The sequence below is a fragment of the Tursiops truncatus genome, chromosome 1 (assembly GCF_011762595.2).
Source record: "Tursiops truncatus isolate mTurTru1 chromosome 1, mTurTru1.mat.Y, whole genome shotgun sequence".
Taxonomy (NCBI): Eukaryota; Metazoa; Chordata; class Mammalia; order Artiodactyla; family Delphinidae; genus Tursiops; species Tursiops truncatus.
The window spans coordinates 102,196,059-102,210,524 of NC_047034.1; the positions used below are offsets into that span (position 1 = coordinate 102,196,059).

General features: G+C 34.7%; 1 protein-coding gene across 16 annotated transcripts in view; it reads right to left on the bottom strand.

Moving 5' to 3' along the window:
* CCDC18 (coiled-coil domain containing 18) overlaps positions 1–14,466 on the bottom strand; it is a 126,492-nt gene that overhangs the window by 106,694 nt on the left and 5,332 nt on the right. For all 16 annotated transcript variants that reach the window (XR_004528209.2, XR_012334511.1, XR_004528208.2 and 13 more), the window contains 3 exons: positions 12,752–12,913; positions 8,536–8,642; positions 7,182–7,310 (listed from right to left, as the gene is read on the bottom strand). Coding sequence is in view for 13 of the 16 variants with exons in the window: in XM_033863408.2 (XP_033719299.1) it covers positions 7,182–7,310; positions 8,536–8,642; positions 12,752–12,913 (398 nt within the window). In the remaining 3 variants the exon portion in view is untranslated. The remainder of the gene's footprint in view (positions 1–7,181; positions 7,311–8,535; positions 8,643–12,751; positions 12,914–14,466) is intronic.

Consider the following 14,466-nt stretch of genomic DNA (forward strand, 5'->3'; position numbering starts at 1 on the left):
CTTGCAAATATTTCCCCAACATTAGTCTTGTCTTTTTCACTTTTTACTTGATGAGTTTTATAAACAAAAGGGTTTTTATTTTAATGGACTTAAAATTTAGCAATCTTTTCCTGTAATATTCATGCTTTTTTGCTCTCATTTTAAAACATTCTTCCCTACCATGAGACAACACATAAACTATTCTCATATAAAACATTCTTCCCGGGGCTTCCCTGGTGGCGCAGTGGTTGAGAGTCCACCTGCCGATGCAGGGGACGCGGGTTCGTGCCCCTGTCCGGGAGGATCCCACATGCCGCGGAGCGGCTGGGCCCGTGAGCCATGGCCGCTGAGCCTCCGCAGCCGGAGCCTGTGCTCCGCAACGGGAGAGACCACAACAGTGAGAGGCCCGCATACCGCAAAAAACAAAAAACAAAAAACAAAAAACATTCTTCCCTACCATGAGACAACACAGAAACTATTCTCATGTATTTTCTCTAAAAGTTTTACTTTTCACAATTGGGCCTTTAATCCATCTAGAATTTTTTTTTTAATGCAGGTATAGTATGAGGCAGGAATCTAATTTAATTTTTTAATCAAGAATTAATTCTCCCAGAATTATTTTTTGAAGTTTTTTTTCAAATATTTATTTATTTATTTAGGCTGCACTGGGTCTTAGTTGCAGCATGTGGGATCTTCGTAGCTGCATGTGGGATCTTTCAGTTGCAGCATGCAGACTTCTTAGTTGCAGCATGCACTCTTAGTTGTGGCATGGAAACTCCTTAGTTGTAGCATGCATGCAGGATCTAGTTCCCCGACCAGGGATCGAACCTGGGCCCCCTGCATTGGGAGAGCAGAGTCTTACCCACTGGAACCCCAGGGAAGTCCTCCTGAAGTATTTGTTTTTAAAATTAAGTCAGTACACCCTTAATGTGGATTCACCACTTTTTGATATTTTGCCACCATTGCTTTATGTCTCTCACTTGAGAGATTTTTTTTGCACTGAACTATATATCCTAGAGTAACTAGTAATATAACCACAAGTTAGTAATATAACCACAAGTAACTATCAAATTTAAGAAATCTAAAATTGATACAATATTACTAATACACAATTCATATATAAATTTTATTAATTATTCCAATAATTTCTTTATGGAATTTTCCTTCTTCTGATCCAGGGTCACTTACTGCTTTTAGTTATCATGTCTCTTTAGTCTCCTTAATCTGGAACATCTTCTCAGCTTTTCTCAGTCTTTCATGACAGTGACATTTTTGAAGAATAAACAGTTGTTTTACAGAAGACCAACCTGAGCTTGTCTGATGTTTCCTCATGATTAGTTTCAGGCTATTCATTCTCAAGAGGCATACCACATAAATGGTGTTGTACCCTTCTCACTATATCACATATGAAACACATGATGTCAGTTTGTCCAGCACCTTAATTATTGATTCTTCCATCCTTTGCCCTGATTTGTAATGCCACCTGTTACATTATGAAGATTCCACTGTATGCATGTTTGCTTAAGAGTCTCTGTTCTGTACCACTGATTTTTTTGTTTATTCCTATACCAATATCACATTGACTTAATTAGTATAACTTTAGAAGTCTTGTTATCTATAGACATGTTCTCTACCTTGGTCTACAGCTTCAAAAGTGCCTTGTTTGTTCTTGGACATTGGTTCTTCCACATGATTTTTAGGGTCAGTTCATTAAGCTCTACCAAAAATTTTGTTGGGATATCGATTGGAATTGTACTGAATGCATAAACTATTTTAGGAAAAACTGACACCTTTACGTTAGGTTCCCTTCCAGAAAAATGGTATACATCTCATTAGTTACATCTTCTCTTAAGGCTTTCAAAGAAGCTTTATTATTTTCTCCATTGTATTAAGTATGTCTTTTTAGTCTGATATTTTGACATCTGGGGCATTACTGACCCTAGGAAGACTGGCCCTTCCAGGGCTAGCCAATTCTCAGAGATTAATAAACTTTGCACATGGGAGTGTACCTTTCATACACAAACTAAGCAATCCAGAGCCCACTCCCCATTCCTCTATCTGGCTCTTACACACCGGGCTAATATTCTCCTGTCCTAATCACCCCAGGACCAGGTACTAGACCACTCAGGACAGTCTTACACTTCTGCCCATTGAGATTATTCATACTAGCCAATCCGAAGGCTGAACACCCTACCTCAACCATTTCTTCCCACAGAAACCACAGTAAAACCTCCTGTTCATATTTTCTTCCCAACTCCCTCTGCCTTCTGAACAACCCTGATACTTCCCTGTGTGGTCCCTCTACATGACATGTCATGTCTCCTATTTCTAGTAATCTGTGAGTATAAAAACTTCTTCATTTATGACATCCATTTCCATGCCTATCTTGCCATACCTGATTAAAACAAATCCTGAGTACATTTTTAAACCTCCATTAAGATTGTACCTATCTTCTGTAGATTTTTTCAGATTTAACTTATAGTTATTTTATTTTAATTTTTTATTGAGTGAAGTGCTCACATCTTAAGTGAATGAATTTGTACATATGTATGTACCCACATAACTACTATCCAGATCAAATATAGAACATTTCCAGCACTCAAAAGGCTCCCTTGTGCACCCTCCCAGTCAATACTCTTCACCTAAAAAGGTAAACACTATTTGGACTTTTAACACCATATATTAATTTTGCTTATTCTTGATTTCTTAAGGAAATACACAGTATTCTTTTGCATCTGGCTTCCTTTGCTTAACATCTGTAGTATCTGTCCCTGTTGTTAAAGAACTATAGTTGCTTTTTCACTGATGCATACATTTCAGAATATGAATGAATATATTTATTAATTCTGTTGTTGATGAACACTTAGCAATTATTAATAAAGCTACTTTGAGCATCCTTGTACATGTCTTTTGATAGATACAGGTCTTCATTTCTGTTGGAGTAGATGCTGGATCATAGGGTGACTTACATTTAGGTTTAGTAGATACTGACAAATAGTTTTCCAAAGTGGTTCTACCAATTTATACTCCTACTATAAATATATTTGAATTCCAGTTGCTCTACAAATTCAAAACTTGATATTGTGAGTCTTTTTCATTTTAGCCACCATGTGCCATAGTGGGACTGTTCCTTTCGTCATCATCATTTTGATTATTTTATTTTTTTGTGGGGAAATTTCTAATGATTGATTCAATACCTTTAATGGCTAAACAACTATTAAGGTTTTCAATTTATTTAAAACATTCATTTATTTACTTATTTATTTGGCTGCACCGGGTCTTAGTTGTGGCACGCGGGATCTTTGTTGTCACATGTGGAATCTTTACTTGCAGCATGTGGGGGTCTTTAGTTGTGTCATGTGGGATCTTTAGTTGGGGCATGCAAACTCTTAGTTGCGGCATGTGGTATCTAGTTCCCTGACCAGGGATCAAACCGGATCCCCTGCATTGGGAGCGTAGAGTCTTAGCCACTGGACCACCAGGGAAATCCCCAAGATTTTCAATTTATGCTTAAGTTAGTTTTGTTAAACTTAACTTTGTTGGGAAATCATTTATTTAGTCTAAGTTTTCAAATGTATTATCTTAAAACGGTTCATAGTACTTAGTCTTATTTCTTAAATCATAGCTAAATCTGTAACTCAGGAGTTCCTTTTCAATTCCAATATTGGTTTTTATGCCTTTTCTCTTAGATTAATCTTGTCTGATGCCCATTACCTTGGTCACTGTGAAAAGAACCAGATTTAGGTTTGGGGGATTCTCTATTGCTTCTTTGTTTTCTATTTCACCCTTATCTTTATTATTTAATCACTTCTATATTTCTTTTGGCCCTCTCACTGTTGTGGCCTCTCCCGTTGCGGAGCACAGGCTCCAGACGCGCAGGCTCAGAGGCCATGGATCACGGGCCTAGCCGCACCGTGGCATGGGGGATCTTCCCAGACTGGGGCACAAACCCACATCCCCTGCATTGGCAGGCGGACTCTCAACCACTGCGCCACCAGGGAAGCCCCTATTTTTCTTTTGATCAAGCTCTTTATGTCCTTTTCCTGACTACATAAATTGAATGTTTTAGCTCATTCACATACTAATTTTATTATTTTTTAAAATAAATTTATTTATTTTTATTTATTTATCTTTGGCTGTGTTGGGTCTCTGTCGCTGTGTGCAGGTTTTCTCTAGTTGCGGCGAGTGGGCTTCTCATTGTGGTGGCTTCTCTTGCTGCAGAGCACAGGCTCTAGGTGTGCGAGCTTCAGTAGTTGTGGCACATGGGCTCGGTAGTTGTGGCTTGTGGGCTCTAGAGTGCAGGCTCAGTAGTTGTGGCACACAGGCTTAGCTGCTCTGTGGTATGTGGGGTCTTCCCGGACCAGGGCTTGAACCCAGGTCCCCTGCATTGGCAGGCGGATTCTTAACCACTGTGTCACCAGGGAAGTCCCTCACATACTAATTTTAATACACGCACAGGAGACTAAAAATTTTCTTCTGAGAATATCTTTGGCTGCAGCACACAAGCTGCAATATTTTTTCTATCACTCAGTTCTAAGTCTTCTAATTTTCATAATTTCTTCAACGGTCCATGAATAGCAAGAAGGTTGATTTTAAATTTTCAAACATACATGATTTGGGGGTGGGGGGGCGGGGTTGTTATATATAACTTAATTATACTGTGGTCTGAGAAGGTGATATGTATGACACAAATATTTTTATCTTTGTTAAAATTCATGCTTTCTGGCAGAGTGAGGTAACAAATTATAAATGTTCTACGAGTGCCTGAAAGAATGTGAATTCTCAAATTGTTGGCTACAGGCTTCCATACATACATCCATTAGATCAAGATTATTAATCACTCAACTCTTCAGCTTCTTACTTTTTTGTTGCTTAATCTCACAATTCTAGTAAATGTGTAAAAGTGTTCCCTGTATGGTTACAGATTTGTTCATTGAAATTTTGTTTTAAGTATTTTGGGACTAAATTATTAAATAGAAGTTTAGAATCTTTATAGCTTCCTGCTTAAGTGTTACCTAAACATTATATATATGAGTTCTTTTTAACTCTAGTAATGCTTGTTGCACTTAGAACTATTCTGTGTGATATTAATATAGCTATACCTACTTTGTTTTGGTGACTATTTGCCTGAAACATTTCTTTTCATCCCTTTGAGTTCATCTTTTCTGTATCCTTATGTGGTTCTTTTTTTCTTTTTTTTTTTTTACAACATTGTGTTTAATTTCTGCTGTACAGCAAAGTGACTCAGTTATTCATATATATTTTTCATATTCTTTATCATTATGGTTTATTACAGAATATTGAATATAGTTCCCTGTCCTATAGGTAGGACTGTGTTGTTTATCCTGTGTCCTTATGTTTTAAGTATGTCTCTTATAAACAGCATAAAGCTCAACAACCTCCGCCTTTATACTGGCTTTTTAATCCATTATGATTAATCATCACCCAAAGAAAAGTCTTTGCAAAGGTTTTGATCTTTCATTTTCAGAATGCCTATCTTCATTCTAGTTCCTCAAAAAGCTCCAAGAGTCTTCATGTCACATCTTTACCTAAAAATCTCAATTGCCTATTTATCCTCTCCAGGTTAAAACACAAATCTTTTGGCATAAAACACAAAGCCATTTAGTCTGGACCAAGCCTGTCTTTTTCCTCAAATCCTACTACACCTGTCCATTTATAAGTACACAAAACTCCTAGTGTTCTTCAGAAATGATGTTCTTTTTTTTTTGTTGTTTTGTTTTTTTTTGTTTTGCGGTACGCGGGCCTCTCACTGTTGTGGCCTCTCCCGTTGCGGAGCACAGGCTCCAGACGCACAGGCTCAGCAGCCATGGCTCACGGGCCCATCCACTCCGCGGCATGTGGGATCTTTCCGGACCAGGGCACGAACGCGTGTCCCCTGCAGCGGCAGGCGGACTCCCAACCACTGTGCCACCAGGGAAGCCCAGAAATGATGTTCTTTTATACTTCTATGACTTTGCACACGCTGTCCAGAACGTGTCCATCCCTACTTATTCACCTTATGACAGCGTAGTCAATACCCTACCCTAAAAATCATCTCTTGTATAAGTTCTACAGAGAGAACTAGTCACTCTTTCTCTGTACGTTTTTTTAGCTACATTGTAAGGCTTGTCTTCATGTATTATTATCTTATTATTTTAAATTATCATGTATAAAAAGCTCACCTGAGTAAGTAAAGCCTGAATTTCAGAATATTTAATCACACAGTTTACATTTACAATAGCTACATTTGTTAGTGTTTATTATTTACAAAGCACCTTACATTTCTTTTTTCATTTATTCCTCACATCAAGACAATATCATCTTGACTTAATAGATGAACAAACTGAGGTTCAAGAAGGTTAAATAGTTTTCCCAAGGTAACGAAGTCACTTAGAGGTAAAAACTGGCTGTTTGACTCCAAAACCTAAACATTTCCACTAAGTAATATTGCCTACCAAATATATATTGTAAGCTGAACTATACTAACCAAATACTGCTGAGAAAATGTTCTTCCAAACTCATTTTAATGAAAAAATGAAATAGATGGGTTTTGAGCAGTTTTTAGAAGTTTAAATGCACACACAAATATTTATCTATGTATGACAACTTTTCAAAAAACACTTTCTTCATAACATTTATATAATAGAAGAAATTTTTAAAACATATTTTTGTTGCCAGAGAAGATAAAAATGCAAATTATGATTTTACCCTGTGTAAAAGCTGCTATAATTACATTATTATACTGTAAAATCTCCTTAAACTAAAAAATTTTTCATCTTTATTAGTTTAAAAGTTAACATTCAAAGTTAATGGTGATATGGTCAAAGCTAACTAGAAAACTTTATCTTAAGATATGGTTTATACAAAATAGATATTTTTGCATTACTTATGTATTCCTAAAGGAAGAATAACCACACTTTCTCATGAATTTAATTTCAGAAATAAGTAAGTATCATTTCATTGATAATCATTATCGGGCTTTAAGGAATTAATCCCAATTCAAAATGCCAATACCATAAAGTCCACATGTGAAATTTTTAATCAAAAATTTTAAAAAGTTAACGGACAAAAAAGAACATTAAATTTTCTACTGCCAAATTTCTGAAATTTTTTCACTTCAAAAACTAAGTAGAATTTTAAACAGGTACTATATTCTTTGTTTCTCCCCTACAAAAACAATTATTTGCTTTAAAAACACATACCTCTTTCCTTGTTTACTTTGTTCAAATAAGTCTACCTTCAGCTTTATACATTCCTCTTGGGACTTCTGCAAACTCTGTTCCTTTTCAGTCACCATTTTCTGACTCTGCTGTAATTTATCTTCTGCCTCTCTATAAAATAAAGATACTTTTAAAGGCTGTTGAAGAGATTGTTTCAGGTAAGCAAGAAATAGTTCAACATCAGGAATTCTATTAGTTTAAATCACTGAGTTAAGAGAAACAAATATTTAACAAGAGAAAGACAAAAGGCATATTCATCACTTGTGAACTATTAGTTTTCATAAGGAATAAAAGGATACTTCTATCAGATGATAAATATATCTGAAATAAAAGATTATATCCTATTTAATGATCAGACACTAGAAGTATTAGATATATTTCAGAAACTAGATAAGTATGACTGTTATCACCACTATATCCAGTGATTTTTCTGACAGTTGCAAAAAGCTAAAATGAAAATGTAGTAAGTATAAATTTTGGAAAAGAAAGACAAAATTCTTTTTTTTTGCTGATAATATCATTAGCTACCTGGAAAACCCCAGGAGAATCAAAACAAAAATTAGAATTAATTAAAGGTATGACAAATAGTCCAATTACAAAATAATTATAGTATTATACAAAAAGCAGTAGCCTTCCTATATACTATCAATGAACAGAACAAGAACAAATTCACAACAACCAAAAATATAAAATACCTAGGAATAAACTTAACATGTATTACAAAGAAAATTATGAAATTCTGATGATCATGAGAGATGACTTTAGTGTGCATCAGAATCATCTGCAGGACTTGTTAAAACACAGATTGCTGGGTCCCACCTCCCAGAGTTTGTGACTCCATAAGTCTGAGACAGGAACTGAGATCTGCATTTCTTACAAGTTCCCAGATGATGCTCATACTGCTGGTCCCAGAACTACTCTTTTGAGAATCACTAAAATGGAGCAATATGCTATTTAGTATGCATATATTTCTCATTTTATTCATAGCAGAAGAGGAAGATAAATTATAAAGTGCCTGATTCCTTGTATTTTATTTCTTGAACTCCCATCGAAGTACTGAGTACATATTACTATGTAGGGCAACAAGCAAACTAATTCATATTAATGAAAACACATAAATAAGCATCTCAGCTTAGATTTAGTCTTTTTTAGCCCCTATATACTGCATGTATCCTGCAGCCAAGAGGAGTTATGATGGACTGAAAACAGAATCAACAAGTTCTAACTAAGACAGTCTATACACCAATATGGATTTATTGGGGTGGGGGACAAATTTTAACAAGATACGTCAAAAAGTAAAAGTAGAAAATAAATATTTTAAAGCTGTAAGTTTTACCTCAAAACTTTATCTTGGGCTGAAACTTCTGCTTCCAAATTTATAATCTGTTCTTCTAAGATTGGTACAATGGCTGCCTGTTGTTGAGCAGATTCAAGCATAGAAACCTAAAACAAATAACTTTTAGAGCACTTTCTTCACAAAATAAATTAATCGACTTTGTCCTTAGTTTCTTTTACCATCTGACAGGGGTTCAGTAGAACTCCCCAGTCATTGTTCATTGTTTGTGAAGCTCATCTTATCTATCAATTTATATGGGCATGTCATCATCACAAGCCAGTCTCAGCATGTAAGCTCCTGCCATTACCCTCAACTTAACATCCCAAGATAACTGGTTAGTTATTTGGCGAAAAAAAGAGAACCTCTACAGACTAATTTAAAGATAAATTTATCTAAAAAGATAAATTTCACATACATTAGAAAATTAAATTTCAAAATCACATAAAAATACTTACTGAACCTTGTTGTTATTTAAAACCTAATTTTAGAATACATGCTTACTAGAGAAAACCTAGAAAATACAGAAAAGCATAGTAATCCTACAACTTGGAATATGAAGAGCGTAAGATGGTAGAAATCCACAACCTAAATGGTATCTGGAAAAGAATACCAGTAAGAGAACTAATTATCCCCCCGAAAAGGAAGCATGAGATAATAGTACAGGGCAGGGATGAGGTCCAGGATAGAAAACTTGGGATATAGTTCTAACTCTGTTGATGAGTCCCTCCTTTTCCTACTCTCAGAACACCAAGAGTCACATGATGGCCTACCAAGAAGAGATAGAAAGTTATTATTATAATCTGGAGAATTGAACAGGAAAGGTTTGAGACTCTTGAGACATTACATGGAATGATGATCAGGGATGAGGAAGAGTTAAAAACAAAGAGATTAATAAGGAACAGTCAGCTTCTAGCTTCCTACCCCACCTCATTTGGGACTACCCCACAGGTAAGAAATCAAAGGATTCTTTGCTGGAGAAACTCAAGAGCTCCAAAGAAAAAGACCTCACATATGGATGTTGGATGGGGGAAGGGAGATATCTCTCTACAAAAGAGCCATCTTCTCAACCATCACCAACAAATGAAGCCCAATGGACAACAAACTTCACCTTTGCACAGAGAGCTTCCAAAGAGCATTTAAGTGCCTTCTCTTAAATACAAATAGCCAAAACACCAATATCTGAAAGCTTCTATCACAAAAGTCAGAGGTCAAAACAAAAGAAAAAAGCAACTGGCAGCAGCCAGGCAAACATATACACACACACAAACACACAGAATCATTAAATCTTCAGAGAGCTATGAGAAGATACTGCATCAGGATGTTATTAAACACAAAACAATCAGAGAAAATGAAAAAGCTCCAGAAAATGAAAAATTATGAAAGCCAAAAATAAAAGATTCAATAGGATGACAATGTTGAGGAAATCACAGAAAAAGTATCACAGGAAGACAAAGAGATGGAAAATACCAGGAAAAAACTTGAAAGATTTAGAGTACCAATCCAGGTTAGGAAAGATAGAAGAAAGAAAACAGAGTGAAGAAAATTATCAAAGATTACATAAGAAAAAATTCAGGGACCAAAGGACACAAGATTTCAGCCTAAAAGGGTCTTCATGTACCCAGCACAATAAATAACAGAGGTCTATTCCTAAAAACATAAGTGGAAAAACAAATGAAAAAATATATTACCCACTAGGAAAAGTAATTCACAATGGTATCAGATGCTTTAGAGACAAACTGGAGGATAGAAGACAAGAAAGCAATGTCCTAAACATTCTGAGGTAAAATAATTTTCAACCTAGAATTCAATCAAGTGTGGGGGAGAACTTAAGAAATTTCAGACAGACAAGGAAGCTACCAGAAACATGCTCCAACTAAAGAAAGAGCAAACCAAGAAAAATGACATGGGATCAAGGAAACAATAGACCCAACCTAGAAAAACATCAAAGAGAAGTCCCAGGAGAGCAGCTGGGCAGCAGGTCTAAAGGGCAATAAGCTCAGAGAGAACAAGATGACAGTCTCCAGAAGTGTAACTACTGTACAGACACTGCTAAAAGGTAAATTATGAATATGTTGATCGGTACAATGGGGAATTTCAGCAAAAGGTTTCCAACAGTAGCACATATGCAAAATCAAAGCTAAGACCTGCCCTGGAAAAGGCAGCCTCCCTAAAAAATATTTCATCAGGCAATTTAGAAAAAGCTGAGATGGGAAGTAAAACACAAATATCTCTTACTGCCTAGAATAAACACTGGTGTATTTACATGCTCAAAGAAAGGAACAAAATGCTAATAGTTCAGTAATTATTAGCAAAACTCTTTTAATATCTCTTAGACTTTAAATAATTAAGCCTCTATGACTTTAAAAAGAATCTACAGTTGATTGAAAAATTAAAATACAATTAATAAACAGAAAAGGTAAACAGACACAACAAAAGAAATCTAAATGACACACTGAAAAGGTAAACTTCACAAGAAATCAAGAAAAACAAAATAATTTTCCCTCAAAGATATTTAAAAATATAGATATGTCTAAAAAAATAATAATACGGAATGTAGACAGAGTGCAATAAATGCCTGAAAAAAATATTTCCCTGTGATTTGACCATTCTGGAAATCTAACCTAGAAATAATCCCAAACAACAAAAAAGTTTTATGTTCACTGAAGCATTTTTTCTCCTTAGGCTCAATAGTACTTTGTTTTGTTTGAAAAGTACAAAATAAAGACCTTCCATAACTCTACTACTTAAAACAATACATTGAAAAAGTAAATAGTGAAAGTTTCACTATGACCCTCCAACCGTTTCCAAAGTTATCAACAATATTGTGGAGCAGTCCTTCTGTCCTTATATTGATATATGTCATATGCATATCTATATACATACACACACATAGACACGTGCTCATTTTATAAAAAACAAAACAGATTATTGTGTGTGTGCATGTATGTGTATGTGTTTTGCTCTGTAATGTTTTTCTACCACTAAATATTTTAGGTAAGTTTTTGAGTGTTGACTGTGCAGACACCATTCTAAGTGCCTCTACATATATCATTTAAACCTTACAAACTTCTATAAAAGTCAAACAACTTTGCATTTACCTTAAAAAAAAAAGCTTAGTAGCAATCCATTATATGGATATATCATAATTTACTTTACCATGTCTCTGTTATTGGACATTTTGGTTTCTTCTAATTTTTTGTATACCAATCATATAGAAAAATATAGGAAACCACATAAACAGGGGAGCTATTAATTAAATTATGGTATACTCACATAAGGAAACATAATACTACCATAAAAAATGATTGTTGGGGACTTCCTTGGTGGTCTAGTGGTAAAGAATCCGCCTTCCAACACAGGGGACACAGGTTCGATCCCTGGTTGGGGAACTAAGATCCCACATGCCGCAGGGCAACTAAGCCCGTGCACCACAACTATTGAGCTTGTGCGCCTCAACAAGAGAGCCCGTATGCCACAAACTACAGAGCCCATGCACCCTGGAGCCCCACGTGCTATAACCAGAGAGAAGCCCAAGCACCACAACTAGACAGAAACCCAAGCAGACCATGTACCGTAACAAAAAGATCCCGCATGCCTCAACAAAGATCCCGTGTGCCACAAAGACCTGATGCAGCCAAAAAAAATTAGGAAAATAAATAAATAAAATAAATATTAAAAAAAAGAAGTCATATTAAAAATGATTGTTGGAAAAGCTACGTAAATGCATCCAAAACTGCTTAGACTATGTAAGAAGTATAATACAATTCCAGGAAAAAAAAACTATTCAAACATGTAATATTTAACTATGTAATAAACCAATAAAAGCAGTTTCTAGATGGTGGAAACTGGGTTATCTTTCTCCCTTTTCTTTTCTCTATTTTTGAAGTTTTCAGCAATGAGAATGTATTATTTTAAGAAGAAAGATAAGTAAGCTATATATTTCCTTTGTACACAAAGTAAAACCACACAAATTGATAATCTTAAGATTTTAAGAAGTTCTGAATTATCTAAATGCATAGGCTATACAAGTTCCCCTAAATAATTTTCAGATATTAAATTCACATAAAATTGATTCTATAACATGTTGATACTATATCATAATAAAAATTATTATACATAACACATTAAGGCAATACAAGGAATATTTTCCAATTATAAATCTTAAGATGATTACAATTATTTTCTGTTGGCATAGTCACCACTTCAAGAAACATACTTTTGCTCTTGACTGTGTCAATTCAAAGTGGACAGACTCTATTTTAGTCATTAAAGAATGATTCTGTGAGACCAAACAAGCATTCTGTTGCCTAAGATTATTAAGTTTCTCTCGAAGACTTTTGATTTCCTGATCCACAGGGGTAGAAGATGAAAAAGACATCTGAAAAATGAAAAAGAACAATTTATTTTGAATTATTTCATTAAGCATTACATGTAATTAATGGAAATAATGAACAATTATCAATAAAATGACTAAGTAGCTCAGAAAAATGGGTTAAGATATTCAGTCAGTGTTGGTGAGGATATGAGACAATCAGCACTCTCTCCTCCACTGCTGGTGAACATGTACATAAATAAGTTCAGCCTGGAAAACAGTGGTATACTTTGGAAAAGTTCTTGGTATTATCCAGTAAAGCTGAACATGCTAAGACTCAACAATACTACTCCTGGGTATAAATCTGATAGAAACTTTTACACTTTTGCACCTGAAGATTAAAGACATAAAAATGATAAGAAATGAAATGCCCACAAACAACAAAATGGATAAATTATTATTTAACCGTTTGTATATTTCTATTATACTCTTTTGAATATATATTTTACAATAAATTATTTTAATTTTCATGGGAGTTGAGGTTTTCAAAACATTTAATTTTATTTTTTTGAATAATATATTTATGCAATTCAGAGTCAGAATTATATATTTTTAAAAAGTACATACAGAAGTATCATTCCCATCTTTAGTAGATAGGTAACCATTTTTACAAGTTTCTTGTTTATAAATTTTTATATAACATCAATCAGCAAAAAATAGGAAACTCCTTATATAGGAGAGTCATTAATTAAGTTAGGATCTTAAACCTAGTCTTCTAGTGTTTCCATACGCATATACAAGCAATACAAATTACCCACCCCGCCCCCAATAGCTCCTAATACAAAACCAGAAGAGTATGTATGTTGTTCTGCACCTTGCATTTTTCACTTGAACAACATATCCTGGCAATCCCTCCACAATCAATTCACTGAGAAACTCCTATTCTTTTTTTTTTTTTAACCCCCTTAGCTGCAGTTTCTATTGCATGCTTATTCAACCAACTAGACAAATGAGATACTTCTAGTCTTCTGTTATGACAAACAATGCCTTGTTTTGTACTTATACAGGTACTTTTCCAGAAATGGGATTTCCAAGTTAAGGGTAAACGCATTTGTGGTTTTGGTAAATATTACCAAATGCCTCTCCACTGAGGTTGTATCACTTTGCATTTCTACCAGCAATGTATGAGAATGCCTATTTCCCCCTAATATCACCAACAAAATAGTGTCAAATATCTGGATGTTTAATATTCTGGTAGTGAATTTCTCTTATTGTGACTGAGATTGAACATCTTTTTATTTGTTTTAATTTCCTTTTCCATTCATGTCTTTTGCCCATATTTCCATTGGGTTGATGATTTTTCCTTATTTCTAGGAGCTTTTTACATATCAAAGAGATTAGCCCTTTATCTTTAATAAGCATTACCAATATTTTTCCCCCTCTGATTTGTCATGTAACCTGTGATTCTGCTTAGGGTAAAACACAATGATTTCAATGTTTTTATATATAATAAAAACAATCAGCAATTTGAATTAGGGTAGAGATCAAATTTCCCAAAATTACATAATCTTTGTAGACATGGAATTTGAATTCATTTTCTAAAATGTAGGCTCAGATAG